The sequence below is a fragment of the Salvia splendens genome, chromosome 21, assembly GCF_004379255.2.
Source record: "Salvia splendens isolate huo1 chromosome 21, SspV2, whole genome shotgun sequence".
Classification (NCBI taxonomy): domain Eukaryota; kingdom Viridiplantae; phylum Streptophyta; class Magnoliopsida; order Lamiales; family Lamiaceae; genus Salvia; species Salvia splendens.
Window position 1 is genome coordinate 1,556,569 of NC_056052.1, and position 26,454 is coordinate 1,583,022.

The 26,454-nt window shown below is 35.6% G+C and overlaps 3 protein-coding genes across 6 annotated transcripts; 2 read left to right on the forward strand and 1 right to left on the reverse strand.

Annotated features, from left to right (window-relative positions):
• The first annotated feature begins 458 nt into the window (after nucleotides 1-458).
• On the forward strand, nucleotides 459-5,750 carry LOC121784929 (subtilisin-like protease SBT2.6). 2 transcript variants are annotated; one of them, XM_042183203.1, is made up of 12 exons: nucleotides 459-828; nucleotides 978-1,089; nucleotides 1,312-1,544; nucleotides 2,166-2,310; nucleotides 2,420-2,814; nucleotides 3,042-3,137; nucleotides 3,244-3,316; nucleotides 3,555-3,840; nucleotides 3,930-4,255; nucleotides 4,354-4,621; nucleotides 4,709-4,990; nucleotides 5,064-5,750. In XM_042183203.1, exons 3-12 carry the CDS (start codon nucleotides 1,357-1,359, stop codon nucleotides 5,468-5,470), a joined length of 2,466 nt encoding a protein of 821 aa, XP_042039137.1. In that variant the 5' UTR covers nucleotides 459-828; nucleotides 978-1,089; nucleotides 1,312-1,356; the 3' UTR covers nucleotides 5,471-5,750. The 2 variants fall into 2 exon arrangements, with proteins under 2 accessions (XP_042039137.1, XP_042039138.1); XM_042183204.1 differs by lacking the exons at nucleotides 459-828; nucleotides 978-1,089; nucleotides 1,312-1,544 and having other exon boundaries at nucleotides 2,169-2,310; nucleotides 2,417-2,814.
• Nucleotides 5,751-8,196: 2,446 nt separating this feature from the next.
• LOC121784912 (oxysterol-binding protein-related protein 4B-like) lies at nucleotides 8,197-13,037 on the forward strand. 2 transcript variants are annotated; one of them, XM_042183185.1, is made up of 7 exons: nucleotides 8,197-8,311; nucleotides 11,024-11,188; nucleotides 11,274-11,519; nucleotides 11,691-11,787; nucleotides 11,993-12,284; nucleotides 12,387-12,489; nucleotides 12,718-13,037. In XM_042183185.1, the coding sequence occupies exons 1-7, from the start codon at nucleotides 8,309-8,311 to the stop codon at nucleotides 13,003-13,005; spliced, it is 1,194 nt and encodes a 397-aa protein (XP_042039119.1). In that variant the 5' UTR covers nucleotides 8,197-8,308; the 3' UTR covers nucleotides 13,006-13,037. The 2 variants fall into 2 exon arrangements, with proteins under 2 accessions (XP_042039119.1, XP_042039118.1); XM_042183184.1 differs by lacking the exon at nucleotides 8,197-8,311 and having other exon boundaries at nucleotides 10,816-11,188.
• Nucleotides 13,038-13,389: 352 nt separating this feature from the next.
• LOC121784913 (glycosyltransferase BC10-like) lies at nucleotides 13,390-19,290 on the reverse strand. Of its 2 annotated transcripts, none has more exons than XM_042183186.1 (11): nucleotides 18,982-19,290; nucleotides 17,574-18,104; nucleotides 17,025-17,123; nucleotides 16,377-16,477; nucleotides 16,224-16,295; nucleotides 15,257-15,347; nucleotides 14,918-14,998; nucleotides 14,464-14,526; nucleotides 14,258-14,380; nucleotides 14,042-14,080; nucleotides 13,390-13,944 (listed from the first exon to the last, which is right to left on the reverse strand). In XM_042183186.1, exons 2-11 carry the CDS (start codon nucleotides 17,955-17,957, stop codon nucleotides 13,816-13,818), a joined length of 1,182 nt encoding a protein of 393 aa, XP_042039120.1. In that variant the 5' UTR covers nucleotides 17,958-18,104; nucleotides 18,982-19,290; the 3' UTR covers nucleotides 13,390-13,815. The 2 variants fall into 2 exon arrangements, with proteins under 2 accessions (XP_042039120.1, XP_042039121.1); XM_042183187.1 differs by lacking the exon at nucleotides 18,982-19,290 and adding an exon at nucleotides 18,697-18,719.
• Between the last annotated feature and the right edge of the window lie 7,164 nt (nucleotides 19,291-26,454).

A 26,454-nucleotide genomic window follows, 5' to 3' on the forward strand; every position in this document is an offset into this window, starting at 1 on the left:
TACTATGTGAAATGTGTTCTTTAGTTTGTATGCTATATATTTATGTAATTTATTTTTATGTCACACATATATCATTTGTCATGATTGAATATAAATAAATAGATACGAACTTTGTTATAAATCATCATTATTCTAGTAATTGAGAAGCAATATGGTCGATCATTTTGGCTAAATTGATAATCATGATTGATTTTATACAACAAAGTGTTTTATTTTAGTATGTAGAATAATGATTTTATTTTATGATAATATTTTCCCTCAATTTCTTAATTTCGAAACTGAAAACTAAAATCAGTAACTATCCATGATAATTTTTTACATAAACTAAAATATAAAATTATAAACGATATTTATCCATACAAATATGAAAAATATAAAAAATACTAGTAATTGAAATGTGAATTCTTGTGAAAAACAAAAAGAAGAGAGAGAGAGAGAGAGAGAGAGATGGAGGGAATGGTGGTGGAGCAGAGTGAGCTGGTAGCAATAGTTTAATGGAATCATCAAGACTCGTCCTTTGTTCTCAATTTCCCCATTAAATATATTTCACTCAATCAGTATAACCCTAACTACCTCCACTTCACTCTCACTCCCAACCTTTTTCACCCACCACCATCAAAATTCAATCCAGCATACATCAATTTGGAAACAAAGACCTACAGTCTCAGCTAATTTAGCTTGCTTCTGCTTGCGTAGCACCGCTAAATTACTTCTTCATGATTGAATTTCATTGGCTGCATTTTGCTTCAAGTTTCCTCGAAAAAGTGGAGTAACATATAGCGGTTTTGTGCAGTAATATTTGGGGGTTTATTCTTTTCTTGGATCAATGTGAGTAAAGATCTTAACTTTTTTTTTTTTGTGTTTTATCCCTTTTTTTCTGATTTTGTTTGGGTTTCTTATTGTTTTTGTGGCTGATTCTTTGCTTGATGCCACCGCTTTCTTCACACATTTATTTATAAAATCAGCCTATGGTGTAGGTAAATTATTCACGTGGAGAAAATGTGAGTGAGATAACAGTAAAGTTACAGCTCAATCTCAACATCAAGTTGCATTTTCGGATCATTCATTGCTTATTTACTTATCCGTCTGGTAACTTTTTTTCTCTTCCTAAAATTTCAATTTCTGTATACTATGTGTGTGTGTGTGTGTGAAGGGGTTGAGCTTTTATTTGGAGAAGGGAGATTTAGTTGATTGATATTGTGCATATGTGCAATTGCAGCTTATTTTCTTGATTTATTTTCTTTTGCTAATGGTTTTGGATGACATTTTTTTTCTGTGTTTATTGATTTTGTGTGTATGAACAATGTACAGATTCGATCTGTGAGGATTTGTGGAGTTAGGAGGAATTTGGGCAAAATGAGGAAGGGGGAGTTGAATGGTTGTGTCTTGATCCTAATGTTATTAGGAGTTGTGGTGTTTGGGAAAGCAGAGGTGTATATTGTAACGATAGAAGGCGAGCCTGTGATAAGCTATAGAGGCGGCGTTAATGGGTACGAAGCCACTGCAGTTGATTCTGATTCTGATGAGAAGATTGATGTCACCAGGTGCTTCTAATACATCCTTTCTTTTACCTCAATTATCTCATACTTACTTACTTTGCTCTATTATCAGCGGGTGTTGGTCTTATAATTGATTTTTAGTGAAAATAGTGAGACTAATATATTGTGGTTTACTTTTAGAATTATGAAATATTCATAAACAACTCGTTTTTGTCATATTTGTTAAGTTTCTGAAGTCCACTTGTTTGGAGTTGTTTCACCATACTTTTCCTGTTGTGAAGTTATACCCGATTCTGTAATTTCTATATGTGATGATGCTAAAATTGAAGCTTTGGAAACATTCAGTATAGAATATTCATCATTCATTAATTTCTCTGTGAATGTAATGTGATATCTTTCTTTTCTTGGAGTAATTTACACTATGAATATTTACACTCAAGTAAAACTGTCATATGTTGGGAGATTATAGGAAGACTTGATCACACTGTTCTCGAACTCTTTTTCATTTCTATGGCGCATTTGATTTAATGAGTTGTGTCATGTGTGTAAACTTCGTATGAGGTTTACTGCTTGATTCTGATTTCTGACTGATGAAATTTACATCAATGAGCACATATGAACCTGAAAACTAAAATTTTGTGTTCCTTCGCTCTTTCTGTGTTTCAGTGATTTGGTCACGTCATATGCCAGCCATCTAGAAAAGAGGCATGATATGCTTCTCGGCATGCTGTTTGATGAAGGAACCTATAAGAAACTCTATAGTTACCGTCATCTTTTAAATGGATTCGCAGTTCATACTTCACCTGAGCAGGTGACATCCCGCTCTTATACTTTTGCCTTACTTTTTTTTCTTTATTCATCGAGCCTATCAGCACTGGAACTCCTTTACATGTATTTCTTACACCTGAGCTTATTAGTAGGCAGAAATGCTTAGACGAGCGCCTGGAGTGAAGTCTGTGGAGCGAGATTGGAAAGTGAGGAAACTCACGACCCACACCCCGCAATTCTTGGGACTTCCAACGGGAGTGTGGCCGACTGGGGGTGGATTTGACCGAGCTGGAGAGGATATTGTGATCGGCTTTATTGATTCAGGAATATCTCCTCATCACCCGAGTTTCGCAACGCATAAAACCGATCCTTATGGACCAATTCCAAAGTATAGAGGTAAATGCGAGGTGGATCCAGTCACAAAGAGAGACTTTTGTAACGGGAAGATTGTCGGAGCTCAACATTTTGCAGAAGCGGCTAAAGCCGCTGGTGCATTCAATGCAGATGTTGATTTTGATTCTCCCCTTGATGGGGATGGACATGGAAGGTTTGTTTTAATGCACTTTTATATTGTTTAAAAGCTTTGTTCTTATTTCCAAAACAATGAATTGAATCTGTAATGTAAGCACTCGAGCTGAAGTTTGCTTGGCAATTGCATATGGAGATATGAAATCCTCTTTCTTTCTATAAACTTGATAATCTGTATTAAGCTTAGTATTTTGTCAACGTATACGTTTCTAATTCAAAACATTAATTTAACAATAACTTTTATAGTCACACAGCATCTATTGCTGCTGGTAATAATGGGATTCCGGTTCGGCTGCATGGATTTGAATTTGGAAGAGCAAGTGGGATGGCACCCCGAGCTAGGTAAGGTTCTTTACTATTGAGTTTTTGTGTGAGTCATGACACAAACCTTTCGCAGAATGTTCTCAGTTTCCAAATTCTTTTTAATAATATACTACATTTTGTGTAGAATTGCCGTTTACAAAGCCCTATATAGATTATTCGGTGGATTTGTTGCCGACGTTGTTGCTGCCATCGACCAGGTACACTCTGTCATCTGTTAATTCTGTCTGTATAGCAAGAACGAATCCGAGTCTGGTTTTCAAGTAGATATCTTTCTCAATATTACCATAAATTTGCTCAACTCTGAAATTTTAATATCAAACCAGCGAAATATAGGCTCAATAATTGAAATTTTATATCACTAGTTTCTTTTATTGAATTTCAATGACTCTTTTTGCTGTGAGTAAGCCATTGACTATTAGCTTTACGTTTTAACAGGCTGTTCACGATGGTGTGGATATCTTGAACCTCTCGGTGGGCCCCAACAGTCCTCCAGCTGCTACGAAAACCACATATTTAAACCCTTTCGACGCCACCCTTCTTTCAGCCGTCAAAGCTGGAGTTTTTGTTGTACAAGCAGCCGGAAATGGAGGTCCGTTCCCCAAAACCTTACTATCCTACAGCCCCTGGATAGCAACTGTAGCTGCTGCAGTCGATGATCGAAGATACAAGAATCATTTCACCATGGGAAACGGGAAGATTTTAGCCGGGCTTGGTTTATCTCGTAAGTCATATAAACATTCCACTATAGATTCTTTTGTACCTTTTTTTTTCAAATTGATGTGGATTTTACTGTGCCGTCTCTTTCTGCAGCTGCTACGCATGCAAATAGAACATTCACCTTGGTTGCCGCTAACGACGTTCTGCTAGATTCCTCCGTGGCCAAATATAGCCCTTCCGACTGCCAGCATCCCGAAGTCTTGAACAAGAACTTGGTGAAGGGGAACATTCTTCTTTGTGGTTATTCTTTCAATTTCGTTCTTGGCACTGCTTCAATAAAGAAAGTCTCGGAGACTGCTAAGAGCCTCGGTGCAGTTGGCTTTGTCCTAGCAGTTGAAAATGCTTCTCCAGGGACAAAATTTGATCCCGTTCCCGTTTCCATTCCTGGGATCCTCATAACAGATGTTACCAAGTCAGCGGTAACAATACTCCCCCTTTCTGCTCAATTCTTCATGTTAATAGTCGAAGAATTAGCTCATTTATTTGCATATCGTCATTGGGTGGTCTCGTCTTGCAGGATCTCATTGACTACTATAATGTGTCTACATCTAGAGACTGGACGGGGCGAGTAAAGAGCTTTAAGGCAGTAGGAAGCATCGGGGATGGTCTGAGGCCCATACTCCACAATTCAGCTCCGCAAGTAGCTCTGTTCTCTGCTCGAGGACCTAACATCAAAGATTACAGTTTTCAAGATGCCGATCTCTTGAAACCGGACATTCTAGCCCCCGGCTCTCTGATCTGGGCTGCTTGGGCCCAAAACGGAACCGATGAGTCAAATTACATAGGTGAAGTTCTCTCCCCATAGCAATACCACTTTATAGTGTTTCTTAATTAGGTGACAAATCGTAAAAGTAGCTCGTTTCTTGAAGCAGGCGAAGGCTTCGCGATGATATCTGGAACTAGCATGGCTGCCCCTCATATAGCAGGAATAGCTGCTCTTTTGAAGCAGAAGTACCCTCACTGGAGCCCTGCTGCTATCAAGTCGGCCTTAATGACCACATCGACAACCCTTGACCGGGCAGACAGGCCTCTTCAAGCCCAACAGTATTCCGGATCTGAGACCATGTCGCTCGTTCCTGCAACACCTTTCGACTATGGAAGTGGACATGTCAATCCCCGAGCAGCTCTAGATCCCGGTCTCATTTTCAATGCAGGTACGAGGCACTAACGAATTTCCTCTCCCGATGCCCATATTTGGACGATCGCGTGACTTCTCTTTGCTTGCAGGATATGAAGACTACTTGGGATTCATGTGCACGACCCCAGGGATCAATGCTCACGAGATCATGAACTACACGCACACGCCCTGCAACTACACGCTCGGCCATCCATCAAACCTGAACACACCCTCAATCGCGATCTCACACCTTGTGGGAACCCAAACAGTGACGAGAACCGTGACAAACGTGGCGGAGCAGGAGACGTACGTCATATCAGCAAGGATGTCCCCGGCCGTGGCAATCGAGACCAGCCCTCCAGCGATGACCCTAAGAACCAGTGCATCAAGAAAGATATCCATCACGCTCTCAGTCCGGTCAGTCACGGGGGGCTACAGCTTCGGCCAGGTCTTGCTCAAGGGAAGCCGGGGGCACAAGGTGAGGATCCCCGTCGTGGCCATGGGCTATAACCGATAGGGCGCGTGATGTTGGGGTGTTTTTCGTCTCCGAAAATATATAGATGGGCCATGTATAGATAAGTAGTACAAAGGGGGTAGAGACTTGTAGTCTTTGCCCTTTAGTATAAGTTTTGACATTAGTGGTATATTAAGGTGGAATGCCCATCTTCTTCTTCTTCTTCTTCACCATGTAAGAATGTGGCCTTGCTTTGGACAAAGGCTTTTGTAGGCTTGACATCCTTTTTTATGCTGTATTTTTGAGTGGATGTGTTGTAATAATACAACTATTAATTTTTGGACTTGGCAAGATGATACATATGTTGAGACCACAACTATGTTTCATAATAATTGAAAATGGATTTGTCAATGAAAATAATATAAGTCGGCAAGGCATTACATTTCACCCAAATGGATCAAAGAGAAGCATTCTAACCTTTATCTTATCAATGTGAGACGGCAAATTGAAAAAAATATTAGTAGTATTTAAATTTAAACTTTTTTATTATTTTATCCCATTTCATTATTTTTATATGAATTAATCAAATTTTTACTAGTATAATTTTTAATTATCCCATAAAACTAACTTTTAGCAATTACATGTCAACATATTTAATTACTAATTGTATAAAGTCACTATAAATTCATAGGTTTGAAATTTAAGTAAAAATGATCAGAAATCAACCAAAAATTATAGTACTCCTTCAAAACTAGTTTAATTGTACTAGTTGTACTAGTTTAATTCGTAGGTTTGGAAAAAATATTAGTACTAGTTTAAGAGCATCCACAACCGTGCTCTTGCCAGCGGCACGGTTGTGGGCCCGGGCGGTACTATTCATGCCTGCTCTCTGGCAAGAGCACAACACCCACAACTGTGCTCTTCCGCAAGGACGAGCACAATTAATATAAAATTCAATTACACAAAAATATTTCCATAATATTAAAATTCATTTAAAACCCACAATAAATATTACAAATGACAAATAAAATTAAACATTGCATAATTAAAATCCTAAAAATTAAAAATTACATAATTAAAATCCTAAAAATTAAAAATTACATAATTAAAATCCTAAAAATTAAAAATTACATAATTAAAATCCTAAAAATTAAAAATGACACTACTCGTTGCCGAATTTCGCCCACATGTGGTTGATTAGGTCTTCTTGTAGTTGATTGTGGATTCGAGTATCGCGCATTGTGTGTCTTGTCTCGATCCTCTGGCCAACCGTCGTATGCTCGCCTCGGCGTAGGGGAGACCTCGCTGTTGAGCTTCCGGCTTCGTCCTCGTCGTAGAAGCTAGCCGCCCTCGGCCCTTCGTCGGCTATAATCATGTTGTGTAATATAATACACGTGAACATGATGTCGGCGATATTATTCACGTACCACAGCCGAGCCGGGGCCTTCACAATGTTGAATCGAGGATAAGCGTTGGGCCGCCGCCTTTGTGACCGCTCAAGTGTTGCCCCCTCCAAGCAGTCGGACAATTCTTCCACCTCCAATGCATGCAGTCAATGCTGCCAAGCATTCCGGGAAAGCCATGGACTGATTCATGAAGACGAAGCAACCGTTGGCAATCATCAGTGGTGGGTGCTCGAAGGAATTCATCCCCAAAAGCAGAACGAACGACCGTCGATTTGATCTGGTTCGTTGAGGAGGAGGAGCAGGGGTATTCGCCGCGACATATGCTTCGTAAGCGGCACGATGTTGTTCGTAGTATTCTTGTTCTTCGCGTTCCGCTTCCGCCATAATATGGGTGAAATCCATTTGAGATTTTGAGTGGGTGATGAATGTGTTGATAGTTTGTATGAGAATTATGAATGAGAGATGAATGAGAGATGATTTGATGTGATAAATGGATGATGAATGTGTGTATTTATAGATGATTTTGGGGAAAAAAAATAAAAAAAAATCAAAAAAATTCAGAAAAAACGGGAAAAAAACGGCCATATTTTTGGGATTTGGAAAATATTTTTTTTTTATTTTTTAGCATTATTTATAATTAAATACCGATTTTTAAAAAAAAAATAAAAAAAAGTTTAAACACAACGGCTATGCCGTTGACGAATGAGAGCGCGCCACGTGTGCGTCCGCTGGCACGGACGTGCTCGATACATCGAGCAGCGCCGTGCCAGCGGCGCGGCTGCAGCGGCGGCGGTCCTGCGCCTTGCCAACGGCGCGGACGGCGGTGGCGTCTTTCGCCACCGCTGCGGATGCTCTAATTGATAATTTATCATGCAAAATTAAAGCCTAGCTACCTCCTTCAAAGCTAATACACTAAACTTTTTGGCTAAGATAATCAGTTTAATACTAGTCCGTCCCTTAATACTAAAAACTATTTTCATTTTGAGGCGTCCCTTAAATATAAATTTTCTTAATTTTCTACCATCCACTGACACTACTCTACTTTCACTACTTTTTTCTCTTTCTCTCTCTTAGTTTATTCTCTTTCTCTTTCTCTTTCTCTCTCTTACTTCATCAATTCTTTTATCTTACTTTACCAATTGTGCATTAAAAATCATGTCGTTTTTCTAATCTTCAAGGACGGATATAGTATTCGATACTCATATTTGCTCACATAATATTAAATTTATTCTCAACAATATAATAGAGTAATTTTTAATATTAAATTAAAAGTTCTTTTATTAATCAGTTGTTTTGGTGTATTCTATGGGCAGCTCACTAAAACTTATACGAAATGTTTTACTTTCCAATGTATCGAAAGCATCAAACAATGGTTTTAAAAAGGCACAATCCTATATTTTTCTCTTTACCATCACTCTTTACAACACAAACCTCAAATCTCTCTCTCTTTCTCTCTCTGTCCAAGTTTCATTTGCATATATCTCCTCAAGCTCAAATGGTACACATTTCTCTCTCCTCTCCTCTCCTCTCCTCTCTCTGATTTTCATGTGTTAAAATTTTACTATAATTTTAGAATCATGCAAAGAAAAAATTGACCGATATTTAGTTTCTGAATCCCATTAATATCGTAATTCTAATGTTTAGCGGTTTTCATTGAATTGCAAATAATTTACGCTAGATTTAATGCAATGGTCTAATATTTTCATAAATTTTCATGATATCTCAAATGATTTTGAGTATTTAATGAAGGAATATATATTGTATGTTTATTTATCTGTACTGGCAATATTCTTACAGATAATAAGAATTTGAATATACCTCTGTCATATCTTAAGAATAAAGTAGGTTCAACTTTGTGTATTTTCCAATCAAGAATATATTCAATTACTAATTTACTTTATAGTTTCTTGGACACTAGTACTATATAAAAACTAAATTCAACATCGAAAACTTCTACTTTAAAAAAAAAAAAAACTTCAACTGTAGCTTCTTCCACGCGTCATTATATTTAATTATTTATATTAAATAACATTTATTATATAGGTAATTTGTCAGATCATAATTTAATATATTCGTATGCATAGAATAGTCAACTTCAATACTTCATCATTAATTTATACAGATAGATATTTACATATTATGTTTACTATTATTAGTTAATTTTTTTCCATTTCCTCATAAGTCATATCAGTATAGCCCATCTATTAATTAAATATTGACTATATAAGTTTCAATTGTACAAACAATCTGATAGAAACATAAAACTGGAAACTACTTTTTAAAATATATACAATTAACTCTTAGATAGTTAATGTTGTTGCTGTGTCTATACATATATACAGTGATGGACACAGTAAGAGGGGGTGAGGGGCTTAAGCCCTCTCCAACAAGTTTTTTTTATGTTTTTTTTCTAATTTTCAAAATTTTCGAAAACTATCATAAGCCCCTGCCAAATCAATGTTGCTGAGGTCTAAATCTACAAAAATTAAATAATAGGATGGGTTGAATTGAATCTGAAACAAAAAGTTTTAGAGGAAATAAGTAATAGCTGTCGTGCAGTGTGAGAAGAAGACTCAATTTTATAAATTTAATATATTATTACTGTATTGAAACAAGAGATGAGCTGTTAAGAGATGCAACTTCCCACTTATTATTGCTTTAAATATGTGTATTTTGTGTGAAAGTTTCTTTTTAATCATAATTCATTTTCTTGATTACTTAGTTTTAGAAAATGGTTAATAAATTTTAAATTAAATAATGGTTCCTTCTTGACTAAAAATTTCTTTTTAATCATAATTCATTTTCTTCCCATATAATCGACGCAAATTTAATAACGGTTTACGAGTTTAATCTATAATTTCAATTGTTCTCTTTTATTCTTCTTTTAATTTGTCATATTTAATTAATACGTCACTATTATATTGGAAGTATGACAAAAGACATGCTATGCAATAAATTTGTAATTTAATTTGATTCAAGTACTCTCATTATTTTATAGATAATATACGAAACCATTTTGATTATGCATTAGACTAGTTTTATTTATACATATTAATGCATATCTTACACTATTTGTTATGGATGTTATTTTTCAGATAACACGGAGGTTTAAAATTTATACCGTTTAGGTTCATATGAGGGGTAATACACTATCATTTATGATTATAAACTAAAACGATCGAAAAAGTCCTCAGTATTTGGTTGTCTGATTACGCATTAATTTTTTTTATTTTTTTTGTCTCAACTCTCTATCTCTATGCATATAGTTCAACACCTACTAACAAAATTTTCTGCGTCCGCCACTGTATATATATCATAATATTTTATGTTCTTCATGATAATAGTGAATTATATAAAGATCAATAACTCACATTAGTTTCTAGTTCTCATTCTGTAGTATTTTTATACCATAAAAGTGTAAAACTATGATGAATTACTAAATATACTTATTGTTGTGAAGAGAAAAAATATAATCACAGCTAGTTATGGCTATTTGACTAAGTTTATTTAATGTTCAAAAAGCATATAAATTGTAAATTGTTTGAATAATGAAATTTATATGATATTAATGCTTTTAAAGTAAATAGGAAATGTAATAAGTAGTACTATATATAATAAATAAATGGATTTTGTAAAGCAAGACTAATTTATATTTGATACATATAGGTGAAGACATGGAAAACACAAAGCAATGGAAAACGAACAAAAATGATTCTCGTTTATATCGTATTAAAATTTTCATAAAAAACGGCCTTTTCCACTCAAATACCCTTTTTTTACGCTTAATTAATAAATTATCCTTCTTAGCTGTCATATTCATAATTAGTTATAATATATTGTCATGCTTTAAATTTATTGACAACGACAATAGTGCGCATAATTAGATCGTTTTATACAAGAAAAAATATGTGTTCCTTAATCATATTATTTATTCCATAAACAACAATTAATTACACTCATGGTCCCACTTCAACAAATACACGAAAATAACAAAGGTTTTTATAATTTCTATGCACAACCCCAACAAACTTTCTCCCTTTCCTTTTGTTCTTTTTTTACTATGATTACAAATTTATTAAACAATTTACCAAAAATAATTAATCTAGCCATTTCAATGATTTGAGTTACAGTTAATGAATTCAATATATATACATTAGTAGTATATGATATTCCTACATATTTAAAAAATAATTCATATGCTATGAAGCAGGTAAAAGAGGAGAGCTTGGAAAGAGGAGATGGAGTAGTGCTAACGGCGCCGTTATCTCTTGACGGCAACGACTCCGATTCCGACTACAAAACGCCTAACATCATCAGACGGATCCTCAGCCTTCTTTCCGCCGTTAGGCCCGGCTCTGACCTCACGCGCCTCCAGGCAACTTTTTTCTCTCCTGACTTGTTGGTTATAGAAAAAACGGACTATTATCAACTAAGTTGTGTTTCATTAAATAATACTGCAGCTGCCGCCGCAGTTCAACATTCCAAAGTCGCAGCTGCAGTTGTACGGGGAGGCGGTGTACTGCGTGAGATCCGACATGTTGAGCAAGTGCGCTGAGGAGGAGACGCCCCTCGGCAGACTTGTGGCAGTCGCAGCATGGAGCATCTCCACGCTGCGCCCGCTGCCCTTTGGCGTCGGGCCGTATAACCCGCTGCTCGGAGAGACGCACCACGTCTCGGTAGGATCGCTCAACGTGCTCGTGGAGCAGGTACGTTGAGCAAAATCAACCTTAAAATCCAATTTATAAATTCTCCATATATTAGAATTTTTTTTATATAATCTATTTAGGAAATGTTCTTAAATTTTTTTATAAAAAATCATACTAGTACATATTTTTACCCTTTAACATAATTTCTTGGCTCCGTCCCTGATCATGAAGGTGTCACATCACCCACCGGTATCTGCGCTCTGCGCTACGGATGCGAAGCACAACATAGAAATCGTATGGTGTCAATCTCCTATACCGAAATTTTGTGGTAAAGATATCAAACCTCCTAAGTACATACTACACCCTTCGTCTCAATTTACTATTTTAATTTGTCCGAATTTAGAAGGCGTAATCTGCTTTGACTATTTCGCGTAAGTAGTTTTACATTTCACCAACTTTTTCCACTCACGTAGTGGAACGTTATTCCACTGCTAAAACATTGAATTATTTCAAAAATGTGACACCTCGTGTAGGCAGTTACATTGAGACAGAAGTTGTCGGGAAACGGCAGATAAAGCTGGTCGACAAAAGCGAAACATACGTTGCCAACTCTCCAAAACTCATAATAAGATTCTTGCCCTTTTCGAGCGTAGAATGGATAGGAAATGTGACAATCCGATGCCAAGAAACTGACCTTGAAGCGCAACTTAGTTACAAAGGCAACTCATTTTGGCCACGACCCTCGGTGCATAGGTCGATTAAGGGGAAGATCGTTAGATCATCGACTTCAGAGACCATTTACGACATTGATGGTCACTGGGATAGGTAATTTCATTGAATTTACATCGCAACGATATCTGTAAATTACCGAACTTTGGTCAAATTCTTAATCTTCACACTAACTAAATATCTGTTTCAATTGTTTAGAAGCGTAATGGTGAAAGATGTTGCAAATGGGAAGCAAACAACTATCTACAATGCCAAAGAAACAATTTCAGGATTAAAAACTCCTATTGTCAAGGATCCAAAGGTAAAGTAGTTACAAGTTTAAAAAAAATCAATAATAGTTTCTCACTTACGGCCGTAAGTCTAATCTCAACTTATTAGTTGAAAGAGAAAAATAATTAGAAAGAACACTTTGTTGTATTTAAAAAAAATTTACATGCTAAAATATTCTACGGATCTTGACCTTTCAGACAGTCGGATACGATCTATAATGAAATGTTGTATTATATATAATGAAATGTTGGCTGTGTAGGCGGTTTCGACTAGTGAGTCGAGCTTAGTATGGAGTGAAGTGAGCCGAGCCATACTCGAGAAGAGATGGGACAAAGCAAGGGAATGCAAGAGTGAGATTGAGGAGAGACAAAGAGAGATTGCAAAGGAGAGAAAGTTGAAAGATGAAAAATGGATTCCAAAGCATTTTACTGTGTTCCAAAGCAAGGAATGTGGATGGGATTGTGTACCAAACAACAATGTTGTTGCCCCTGCTCCAATTGTTGTTAATGACTATAATCACTTTGTAAATAAAAAAATATATGATTAGTTAAGCAATATTTATAAAGTGTACTTTTGTTATAATTTGCCTTGACAAAAAGAATATGGTAATGAGTCAACTGTGCACTAGAATGTTAAACTTTAAAGACCAATATGTTTGTATAAATTTACTATTTCGCGATCCAGTATCGCCTCTAAAGATGAAACAACTTTGTCTCGTTGCATTGTTATGTGCAACCCCATCTAGCTCGTGCTAGCAACTTTACCTTTGCGCATACATATTAAATATGACTCGATGCTACTTAAAGGTTCGAGGACGATCAGAAGTAGTTGTGGAAATAAAATGTAAATACAAATACTAACCTAAGTTATGAATAAATATATAATTAATTATACACTACTTAAAAACATCAAACGAATTAACTCAACAATATTAATAGTTAAAATCTCTTCATTCTATATAGAAAACCTGACAAAATTTTAACAAAACAATCTATGAGATAGAGAGAGTATCTGCCAAGGCTATATTTGCAACTTGATAACCAACTTATACAAAAGGTCAGCTGGAAAGATAGTGATAGTGCCCTAAATCCCCAGAGTTTTTCAATGTATAACATAAAAATAGCCCAAATGGAGGGAAAAATTAAACAACAAATGGTTGTCCCCAGAGGCAACACCGGCCTTGTCTTCGCCTTCAGTTTCTTTTCAACGACTTCCCATCACTTTCTGCCACCTTACCCGCGCTTGCAATCCGAAAGAAGCCAGTGCTTTACCAGAGCAGAAAGTTAAAACTGAAACGGGGACGAAGGGTGTGATGCGCTTGAATCCACAAAGAATCGATACTCAAGTCATCTCTCTTTCATATAGATGTATAATTGGGGAAGAGTTGGATTAAGTTGTCAAGGGTTTCGGGCAAAAATTTCCTTGCAAACAAATAGCACGGACGCGGATTCCCGTTCCACAGGCATGGTGTGATCTGGACTTGCTTCTGCATTGTACAAGCCAATTAGTTGGACTTGATTCGATTATTTTCATAAAAAGTTGAACGTAGCATTAGCAAATTACAGTAGAATATTAAAACTAACCTTTTCTTCACTTGTAACGTGCACACTGTCTGAAATGGACTGCAACAGAAGTCAGAAATGAAGGGCATCAGTATATATACTACTTAGCTACTCATAACTTGACTGCAAAAAATATCTAAAAGAATGCTAGAGGAAAAGGCTGGAAAATCTAATTAATTGTGGACATAAAGACGAATACTTAAAATGGGAGTAAAATCTCAGAATAACATGACATACTGTTATATTTCTCATCAGGTCATACGTCACATCCAGTGCCCTGTACGACTTCGGATGCCACTTTCCTTCAGACCAGTCAACATGTGTTACTGACCAGTTGGCTATTCCGACAGGATCAAGCATCTGAAATGAGGCAGGAACTTGCTCAAACACTAAACGTAGAGGTAAAAGCAAAAGGATGGAGAAAAAAGGGCAATGGTTCTCACATAGAAAAAAGTGGGCAAATAGTGCTCATCAGAGTAGCAGTTGCGTCCCTTTTCCATGCCTGGCTGTTCAATCAAAGAAATGAACAGCAAAAGTCACTCAGTAAAATGAGCTTATATTCAAACAGTGAGACAGCTAGTAATTAATGCAAGGGATATCCCGAAGGCCAATTGCAGCTATCTATCTACGTTTAGTGAAAACAAAATGGAAATACTTTCTTCAGGAATACTTTCTTATCTCCTGAAGTTGCTCATATTAACAAATTTACAGATTTTAGAACAAACATTAATTCACAAAAGAATTTCAGATTCCGTCCATTTTGAGCATATACACAGCATGTCTAAGCCACTTATATCAGGAAATTTACATTTAAGTGTTCATCGATATCTATGGAAGTATGGAACATATAACATATTGATCAAACTTCAATGTAAACAAAGTATTAGCTTTTGTTACCCTGCAATAGTCCCTGAACTTGGAATAATATAGATTATCAGCCATAACTATAACAGCATGTTGCCGCTTCATTGTGAACCACTGCAAAGTTCGAAACAATAAATATATCAAGCATAGGCAAATCATGGATGCAATAAAACAAGCTCTCGAAAAGATAAATATGAAGCCAGATTACATAATGGACATGGGAATTTAATTATTAACAATCAGTTTCTGTTCAATTACTTTATCGTGAACATTAGGCATTTATCGAAGTTAATTTATTGGACCTATTCAGCCAGAGAACCTGATTTTGTTTTTATTAGGACTGTATTCTCTAAATTCAAAGCAGAAATTCACCTGGGCACCCTTACGGAAGTCTTGCTTCTCAACTTCAGGTAACATATTTTCACTGTATCTACCACTTCCATGTGGACCAGGATCCTCGAAGCTGCACAAAAGAAGGGTTAATAATTCTCCTTCCTCTCATATCTACTTTCATCAATGATACCATTCATTGCAACGATGGCAGTTCGATAATAAACTTTAGTCAAAAGCTTCAAGTTTAATCAATAAGGATATCAAAAGTATAAACAATACCCTCATGGTTGGTGTAAACAGCAACCTTCATATTTTTTACCGTTATTGAAGTATTGAACAAACTAACTTAATCATCTGGATTCTTTTACTGAAAGGTAACATTCTTGTAAATTTAATGATAATAATGCTTTCCAAGAAAATATAAAATATAATAAAAACATTCACTAGTCATCATGAGTATATATCCCAGATTTCGTATAAGTTCAAAAGGACAGCCTACTGTTTATAAGATTGCATCCACCTTCCAAAGTCTTGACATCTTAAAAATGATGTAATTCCTGAAATCTACACGGTCTGCCTTCTATGCCAAATTTATGAGAAGTCTTCTACAATTAAAATGTTTCTGAGAGTAATTTAGAAACCTTATCAACTCTATCTTATGTGATTGTAGAGATAATGTCAATATTGAGAAGGGGTGTCAGGAGCTTTCTAACTATCTCAAATACGTGTTGGTCATAATCATCAATCCATTGCCTCATTTCCATCTCAACAATTTTTGGTGTGTTTATATTCTTTCAAATGCACATCAATGTTTAAAAATTGTCAAAGTTCTCAAAGCTAGAAATGCATAAAACGGAACATCTAATCAGGTCATTGAACTCTAGTACCTAGCACATGATAGTTAGATCTAACAATGTAAGTAACTTATAAAACCACTAGAGAAGCTGGCCAATTAAAGAGACTAGCACAAAAAAGATGTTGGGCGAACCCAAAATAGTTAACTTACCAATCTACAAAGCTCACATTCGTGTACATGAGATAGTTGTACACAAAATCAAAATCACGAAGTGGTATGCAGCTGCATTTGAGGGAAAATATTAATCAGTAAATGAATTCCTTGAATAAGAAAAACGATTTCACAAAGTTATTTTGTGCCAACCTGTCAGAAAGCAGTACAAAATGTTGGTTCCCAGGATCTTTCAGCGCATGTCCTAAAAGCCTCCTTTCTGCATCAACCATTGATATTTTCCCCCATACTACCTACAAAAGATAGGCATAATAAGACTCTATAATGACATCTTAATATCTACAGAGTTTTAAACTTTTATCTAGACCTGAAGATTTAAGGTGACGGCTTAGCAAATATTGATTTAGTTAGTACAGCAATATAAATCTTTCAGATTGCCAGATCTTACAAAGTGCCAAAAATTCCTTTTAAGTAACCAAAGAAAATAAATAATTAGGTAGAGAGAGTATCAATTGGTATCTGGTACACATATTACTGAGAAATTAACAGTAATTCTTGATTCCACATAGTAGATCAAGCACAATGCACAGCTGGAACCATGTCCAAGAAATATACACTATTGATTACTTAGGGAATTAAAAAAATTTAAAAATATTTCACATATGAAATGGAGGTGAGAACAAGATTGACATAAAAATCTCTTAAGCCTAACCAGTACACTTCCCACCCTCATGTGTGGATAGTTGTTCTGTCCATTACAGCCTTTTTATAAAACAGAAGCCACATTTGTTAATGACCCAACAGATATGAACAAGAATCAATGAGAAACGAGGAACATACCGAGCTGCTACGAATTTCCCGGTTGATAAAGTAACGGCTAAAATGTAGAGGTTTATCCTTGGATGCATGCACATAGACAGAGAATCTACCTTCATGACCCTGAAAGGTTGGAAAAAACTTTGTTAGCATACTCAATGTCAGCTATTTGAAATTTGCTGTCGCTGAGAAAACAAAGTATAGCAGTATAATGGGTAACGATGTTCTTAAATACAAAGTAAAGCACTACAATTAGCAAAACATATTGGAGAATGTTCTTTCGTGCCCTTCACCTAAGAAGGCTAACTAGTATTGCTACAGTTCTATATAGGCAAAGACCCTTGTGAGATAACAGTAATAAAAGATCACGCTGCCATAGTATCCAACCCTCAGGTTTCCACAGATAACAACAACATAAACTCATTCATATTTTAAGTGCTCTAGCCATACAACATTTCTACAAGTGGCACTCAGAATGCAACAAGAGGTCAACAAGTGGACAATGCAAAAGCGGTGAATTATCATGGCCGAAATTCAAAATTACCATTTCAGTACAAAGCAATAATTAAATACCTGGAAGAATTTATCCCATAGCTTCTCAAATGGCAATGCACCTGGTGTGAGAAATAGGAAAGCAATTTTTGGAGTTGTTGGTATAGCAGAAGGCATGTTCAAAATATCTGTAATTACGACACGGGCAGCTATTTCCTCATCGGTAAGTTCTCTAACAGGCGAAGGCGGAAGCCAACGAGGCATTCCCTTACAACCACGAGACGAGAAAACATAGCACGCTGCTGAATTTTGAGGTGGATAGACGTATGCAAAAACCAGGAACAAACTAACTAAAGACACCAATACAATAATCCATGTCGGCTTTCTCAATGGACCACGCTGGCGAGACCCTGGCATTATTTGCATGTCTTTAATGCCTAGCCGCCATGCCGGAGACGACTTCATCTAGAAATTATGCATCGCGGGTCCACTCCCACAGATAGTTTGTGTATTCCTTCCCCTCTCTCCTCAAGGTGCAAAATGAACAGAAGTATCCTTGTCCTATCCGCCTAAAGCAGACCGCAGAACAATGGATCTGCTATCAAACTGAAGCTGCAGAGAAGACATATTAACAAATCATTTGCAGCTGCGCGGAAATCGAGAATCACTATAACTTGAAGCCTGAAGGTAAATTTAAAGTATATCTCTAGTTTCCAGTGAACTTTTATGTGGAACACTAGCTGACAGTCAACCAAAATATGTACCAAATTCAGATCATCTTAGTTGTAGATTACAGAATTTAGATCAGCTAATGCTTAATTTACATATGAAACATACCATTACCATTAAAATATGCTGCAACATATACCCCAGCTCAAGATCAGGAAACGAGAAAATAAAAAAACGGAAACCTTATCATAAAGTTCAAATCACTGAGAGTACATGTAAGAGGAATAACTCAACAATGAAAAGAAAGAGATCTACTCATTGAAGACAAGGCCAATAAAGGAAAAATCAAACAGTACTTCACATCAGTACCCACACATTGATCCCATCGTCAAAAAACTGCTAACAAGGAAATAACACCAAGTAAAGGAAGAAATCTCGTCAGATTCAAAATTCCCAAGCCGCCCAAACTTCAGATTCTATTGCCAGAACAGGGGAAGAAAAGGAGAAACTTTGCAACCAAAAAGTCAACACCAACCTAATTCGACACAAAATCGGGAATCCCCAAACATCAAAAAGGCTACCATTCCAATCCCACTCCCCCACCGACACGCGCACGCCAGCTCCTCGGATATCAAAACAATCATTGGGAAAAAAAAGGAAGCATTTATAGGCACGGGCAAGCTCAACCAACCTATCCCCTCTCCCACATTAAATGAACCCCTTCGCCTCCACTCCAATTCCACAAAAATCACAAAAACATTTCTCTAAAAACACGATTCACAAACTAGTTCCATTGCCGTGAGAAATCAACAGACAATACCTGATTGAAAGAAGCAGCTACGAGCTCGGGGAAAGGAGATCGGAGGAGTAGAGCGGGAAGATCTGTATGTACGTGTATAAATTATTGTGTGTGGGGATCTAGGGCACGTTGAATAATTGAGCCAATCAGAGAGACTGAGCGTATACTGAGACGATGAATCTAGGTATATATATATATATATATACATTAATATATGTATATAAATCCGATGAATTCAGATTGGTTCCAATTCACAATTGATGATTCTTGTGTGTGGATTTTGCAGACGGATTTGGAGTATTCGGAATTCTGGTGTGTGTAGTGTGTGTTTGTGCGCTTTTTATATATCCATTAGCCGGCTATTTTTACAATGTTAATTTTGGGTTGAATTTTCTTTTTCTTTTTTTTTTTAAATGTTTTTTATTTTGTTTTGGCAGAGGGTTGGTGGTGGGACAGATATTTACATGTTTGTTTAATTTCTTTATTTGAAAAAGCTTCAATATTTTAATTTACATAGAATGTTTCATTTTTATTAAATTGGGATATGATATTGAACATGCATGTACATTCAATTCTTCATCCTCCTTCCATAAATAAATTAGTATCTAACTTTAATTTAACATAGATTAAATAAATGTAAAACAAAATAAATGAAAAAGGTCAATAGTGAATTATGAGAGAATGCATGTCATGTGTAAACTATTCGTTTTTTATTCTAATATATAAAATTTATTATTGGCGTTGATAATAGTACAAATTACTAAAAAATCATTTATTTATAGTTAATAACAATAATGATTTTAAAGTTACTTGATGCCCATATATTAAAATACTCATGTTGCTATTTTTTTATACAATTTCAATTGTGGCAAATTTTAATTGCCATATACCAAATTTATAGTATTAAATTCGAATTAAGGAGAATGTGAATAGCGAATCGGTACGAAGATTCAAATTTTGTAGAAAATGAATTTCAATTTGTTATAAAATATTTTAATTTTTTTAAACTAAATTCTAAAAAAACCCAAGAATTTAAATTAAAGACATAATCAATGGTGTTGTTTCGGGTCGTAAATTAGTCTCATTTTTTTTGTTAAATATTTTCTTTTAATAAGTAAATTATGCTTTCACTAACAACATTTTTAGATATTTTTTATCATTCTAATACTTTATCAATTTTAGATTAAAACTCATATTATGTATTACGAACACTATAGGCGGAAATAACACATGTTAGTGTACTTGATTACTTAAATAAAATTGTAAACTAAATAATTTCGATTTATTTGAATATCGAATCGAAATTCAAATCTGAAGAAAAAAAACAATCAAATCCGAATAATCCAAATCGAAAATTTTTGTGTCGCAAAATGCAATACTAAACTATCGTTGGCGTCGTATTGTACATATCTTAAACCGCACAGTACAAACATGTTTTTCTAAGATTGGTCTTTGTTTTCTCCGTAAGTAGAATTGATTAAAATCATTAAATATTATGGCCAATCTCCGTAAATTAAATAATCAAGGATTATTATAAGACAGAATTCAATAAAAAATTTGAGTTGATTGATGTTTGAATTATGGATAGCTGCCAATAATGGCATTGAATGTTGCATATGTAGATAAGATATTGGACTAAGACATATTTGAATTTCTGTGAATTGAACAGTTCAAACTTCAAACTCTTTCCAAGATGTAATTGGTTAAACTTAGAATATTAATAATTATTTTCTGGTTTTTATATTATGGAGTAATAGTTTTCCATTGGATTTAGAATCCTGACCACAGTATATTCTTTTAAAGCAAGTACAACATTGAGTGATGCTAAATGGCCATATTATGGCCAGCCATAAAATTAAAGTAATAATAAAATTTTGATGTATTTAATGCTGATTCAATGTAATCAATTCACCTAAAAAGCATCTAATATTTTCGGTCCATTGTACCATTTATTATTAAATCTATTTTTACTTAATATACTCCATAAAATAACTGAAGATATTTATAAAAGATGTGGAAATTGGAAAGTGTGGTTTTCTTAAAGTTGTAAATTTTTTTTGTACTTTGTAATTTGTTTATAATTTTATTTATATTACACATATTATAGTTAAATGCAGTGATGACTTAAAAACTATGATAGCATATTATAACTATATGATATTATTACTATTGAATCGGGAAATAATTTGATAATAATTATTACGATGTAGAGGTATACATATATCCTAAATTCCTAATATCTATTGATAATTTAAAATTACATAAGATATCATCATTTAGATATTGAATTGCTTTTTATTACTCTTTATGTCTCAGAATATGTAATCTTTCCTTTTTAATCTGTCCTAACTAGATTAAAATTATACAATGAAATACCTATTTTTACTATTATTCAAGTAAACTTGAGTACTATAACCTTGTAATAGACGAGTAAATTTATAAATTACAGTGACATTTTGATTTATATGGCCTTTTCATTTCTTTTATTTCTATTTCTATTTTTACGTATTGTTATTTAAATTATTTAATATGTACGATTATTTTAAATTAATGTATCAATATATTTTGTGATATTTGATTCATGTTGTTAATAATAATTTGTGTTTAGTTTTACTTATTTAAAATTACTTACATTATATAACTAATTCAATTGTACTACATTTTATTGCTTGTACTAAATTTTTTTGTAGAAATAAAATATAGATCTAATACAGTGTCAGTAATCAATACTTGTCTTCTAGTTAAGAAGGAATAATATTTTAGTATTAAATTATATAAAATATATATTATTTGTAAGTGAAATATAAAATTGACAGTAAAATTTACACCATCAATTATTGGATTATATTTGATAACAAGTATAGGTAAAATCAATGACAATTCATAAATCTAAGTTGAGAAATAATATGTTACATATCTTATGTGAGCATCTTATATATATGAGCACTATCATCCTTTGTTACACATTTATCATCATTGATTTTATATATATAATTTATTTTGATTTTAACTATTAAAAAAATAATCAAAAGTAAATAAAAATTGAATCTAAATGTAAAACTAAATTAATAAATAAAAATATATTGTACTAATCTTAAAACTAAAATAGAAAAAACACCTCTTCTTAATCTAACAACGACTTCCATCTCTTATCCAAGAAAATCATCTAACACACATTATCATATTATTATAAATAATAATTTATGTTAACAGAAGTATAATTCTAATAGGTGTTCTAAAGGGGAGTTCATGTTTGAGAGGAGCTCTCAGTTGGGCTTCATCCTTAGCTGTTTTATGATGAATTATGTGTTTATTACATTCGTTAGACTTTATTGTAATCGGATATACCAAAAATCTTTTTCTACTAAAAAAATAAAAAAAAAAATCTTTTTTCATAAAATGGTCCAACTGAAAATAATGTAGTCATATTTTTTTTATTTATCTATGTTATAGTTAGTAAATACATTGACATATGAAAATAATATTACAGAAAATAAATAAATTAGTAATAAAATTTATTTATTATTCTCATATGTAATACATATTGTGATTTTTATTATAAGATCAGTTGTAACCAAGTGTTCAACTAAAACCCAAATATATCTAATCCTCCATCGTTCGATTAATAGAAAATTAATTGAATGTCAAACTGAATCTCTATGTAATTCTAGGTTCAACTAAAAAGTATAATTATTCAATTTAATCTAGAATCAATTAAAATCTGTTGTCGTTCAATTAATAACCTAATATAATTTAATACTATCAATTAAGATTCATAATAACAAAATTTGTATAGTGATAATTTTATTTTCAAATAAAAATAAATCCAAGTGAAATCTCCAAATTTTAATTGAAATGATGACCAATTGAAACTCTTAATCATTATATTAATTTCAAATTCAATTAAGACTCATAATAAGTAGTGAAAGTGAAAAATTAGTTAAATAAAAAACAAATCAGAATAATTAGTGAAAGAGAAAAGGACGTATGACTCTTGTAATTAATTAAAAGACTTAATAATGTAAAAACCAAAAACATAATATCACTAAAATAAATGATTAAGGGTAACAGAGTAAAAACATTCGAGTATTGAATGACACAATTAAATTATTAATGTTTATTTTATATATATTTACAAAAATATCCTTTTATGGCCAGCCATATTATGGCTGCATAGCTTTATCCTACAACATTAACCTACACATTTTAGACCTCAAGTACGCTTTTGAATGCGGTAAATATCGCATTCTGTTATAATGTACTATGTCACCGACAATTAATAATATCCTTCCCATAATTGCAAAAAAAGTGCTTAGAGCATCTCCAGTGGGCGGATGTCCCACTAGGACTTCCCAAAAACACCTCATGCCACGTCACTAGGACTTCTCATCCCACTGCCACGTCACTAGGACATCCCCTTCACAATCCGTCCTTCCCATTGCCCTTCCCACTAGGACTTCCCGCAATAAAAAAAAAATCACAATAATGTAATTACGTAAAAACGGAATTATAATTTTGACACGGAATACGGGAAAATTGCAAATGCTTCATTAAAAAAAATTACATAAAAAAAGAAAAAAATTACATAATAAAAAAGAAAAACTACATAATAAAATTTTTGACTCGGCTCACTCCTCGTCGTCCGTGCCGCCCTCGCCGTCGCCCGTGCCGCCCCCGTCGTCCCCGCCGCTAATCTCGGCGCCATCATCTCCAATGGGTGGCATGCCCAAATCGCGCCGACATCCATCGATGACATCCTTCAACATCCTTTTGTACACAGGATCTGTCGTGCTATGCCACCTATGCATGGTCCGGACCAAGCTAGTCGTTATCTGCGCGCGGGCGAGACGGTCGTACTCTTCTGGGGGAGCAGGGGCATCCGATTGGACCTCGAACGACCCGCTGCTGCTTCCCCTAGCATTCCGCTGCGCAGCCTTTTGCCCAATCGAGCGACGACGCCGGTGGGAGTCTGATTGAGGTAGCGGGGACACTTCCTCGGCTTCTAGGAGCTCGTGCGAACCAGCACTGCTGCTGTATTCACCGGAAGCGTTGATCTTCGTCCGCTTCTGCCAGCCCGATTCAAACCCCCACAAAACTTTTGGGAATCCTTCACCACGAGATAGGACTCCCACTGGTCGAAATCTTTGAACTTCAAAGATCTGTCGGGGTACTGCGCCAGGGCACGGTTCTTCACATCCTCCTCGGACATACTGTTGGTTGCCTGGCGGAGATTGTTTTGGTAGAGGCCGGCAAATCGACTAAGCTTAGGCCTCAACCGCTCCCACTGTTTCCGGCATTGTTCGGGAACGCGACTCTTCGCCCCAGCCGGTTTGTGTGTGAGGTAGGCTTCAGCGGCGCGATGCCACAGTCTGTCAATATGCTGGTTAGCACCCACATAGGGATCCTCGACTATTGAAACCCAAGCTTTCGAAAGCGCGACGTTTTCCCACACGCTCCAGACCGTCCTCTTTCCCGTCTCCTCATCATCCTCCTCCTCAGCCACCGTTCGCGAGGAAAAGCCCGTGGCTTTCCCCTTGCCCTTGCCCCTGCCCCTTGCCGCTGTCCCCACATCATCGGGAGTCTCCCTGATTGGAGATAGCCCCAACTCCTCAAAAGAGAAAGTTTCCACGCCGATGAACTGAGTCTCCGGAACAAAACTGGAGGGGGTATCAGTAGACAGCATATCGATAACCGGGCGATAGACATCGTCCGCTAGTGGTTCAGGGCCGCTGCCACCCCCTCCACCAGGCATGGTCTGCATCATCCCCGGCATCATCCCCGGCATCATCCCACCCATCCCATCATATTTGGGGTCATGCCCCCCATCCCCATCCCCATCCCCATCATATTTGGGGTCATGCCCCCCATCACCGCTGCCCTGGGCATCATACCACCCATCCCACCCATCCAATTGTACATACCGAAGTAAGGGGACATCATACCACCCATCCCACCCATACCACCATTGCCGGAACCATTGGCACATTTCCGCTAGGGTTTCCCTCCAGTTCGGCAGGAAACGTCGGAGTCAGCGACTCGCTCGTGCCGGGGGAGGTTCTGTCGTTCTCCATTAAGTAGAAATGAAATTTGTAGTAAAAGAAGAGAGAAACTTGTTAACACAAGTGGTGTGAATGAAATGACGGGCAACGAGCCGTATATATAGAGTTTTTTTTTAAAAAAAAATTAATACCAGACGTCCGACCCGGACGTCCGACCCACACCACAATGGCGGACGTCCGCCCGCCCGTCGCCCGCACGTCCGAGAACATCCGACTTCCTTACGGGACGTCCGTATCCTACCTTCCACGCCACAATGGCGGACATCCCGGTCGCCCGTCGCGGATGTCCGACCGGACGTCCGCCATTGGAGATGCTCTTAGCGTTTTAAAAAAATAATTGTATGCAAAAAATAACTTCCGACTCTCGAAAGATGACATGTCTCGTCGGATCACGCATGTCACGTACCAGACAAGACCTTGATGTTGAATACTCCCTCCGTCCGCCATTAGGAGTCCAATTTCTTAGCGGCACGAGTTTTAAGAAATGTTAAGAAAAGTGAGTGGAAAAAAAGTTAATGGAATATGAGTCACACTTGTATATATTAATTTTAAATGAAATGTGAGTGGAATGAGTTAGTGAAGTATGTGACCCTATTACTATTTATGGTAAAAGTGAGTCGGGACTCCTATTCGCTGATGGGCTAAAATGGTAAAATGGGACTCCTATTCGCAGACGGAGGGAGTATGATGTGAATTCTATGAATATCGGACAAGACCAAAATCACGCTTGCATTTTGAAATAGTTTTCGAGCATGGAAGATGTCATATTTCGACTGAATATGCACATACTTATTTACTACTCCACCGAGCATTTACTTTGATCATTTGTAAAGAGTTTAGTAGTTTACATATATACACTAGTTGATTTGAGAATTAGGGGATGTCAGCCAACAAAATTAAAAGCCCTCATCATCAAAGCAAATCATAAGGGCATCTCCAGTGACTTTCACCTAGCAATAGCCCAGCCACAAACTCCTCCTGCCACATCATCAGTACTAAAAATCATCTTGCCACATCATCAGGATAAGCAAATAGCCCAGCAATAGTCTAGCCACATCACCCCTAATTATATAAAACAAATAACTGATAATCACACAAAATACGAAATTAAATTTACGACACAGATACGAGAAAATCCAATTATTTTATTTAAATTTTAAAAAAAGTACATTTAAAAAAATTATATAATTAAAAAAACCCTCTTCTACACACGAATTACGGAATTACAAAATAAAAAATTACAATCACGCAAATACGGAATTAAATTTACGACACAGATACGGGAAAATGCAATAATTTTATTTAAATTAAAAAAAAGTAAATTATAAAAATATTACATAATTAAAAAAAATCTCTCTTCCACACACGAATTACGGAATTACAAAATTTAAAATTACAATCACGCAAATACAGAATTAAATTTACGACACAGATA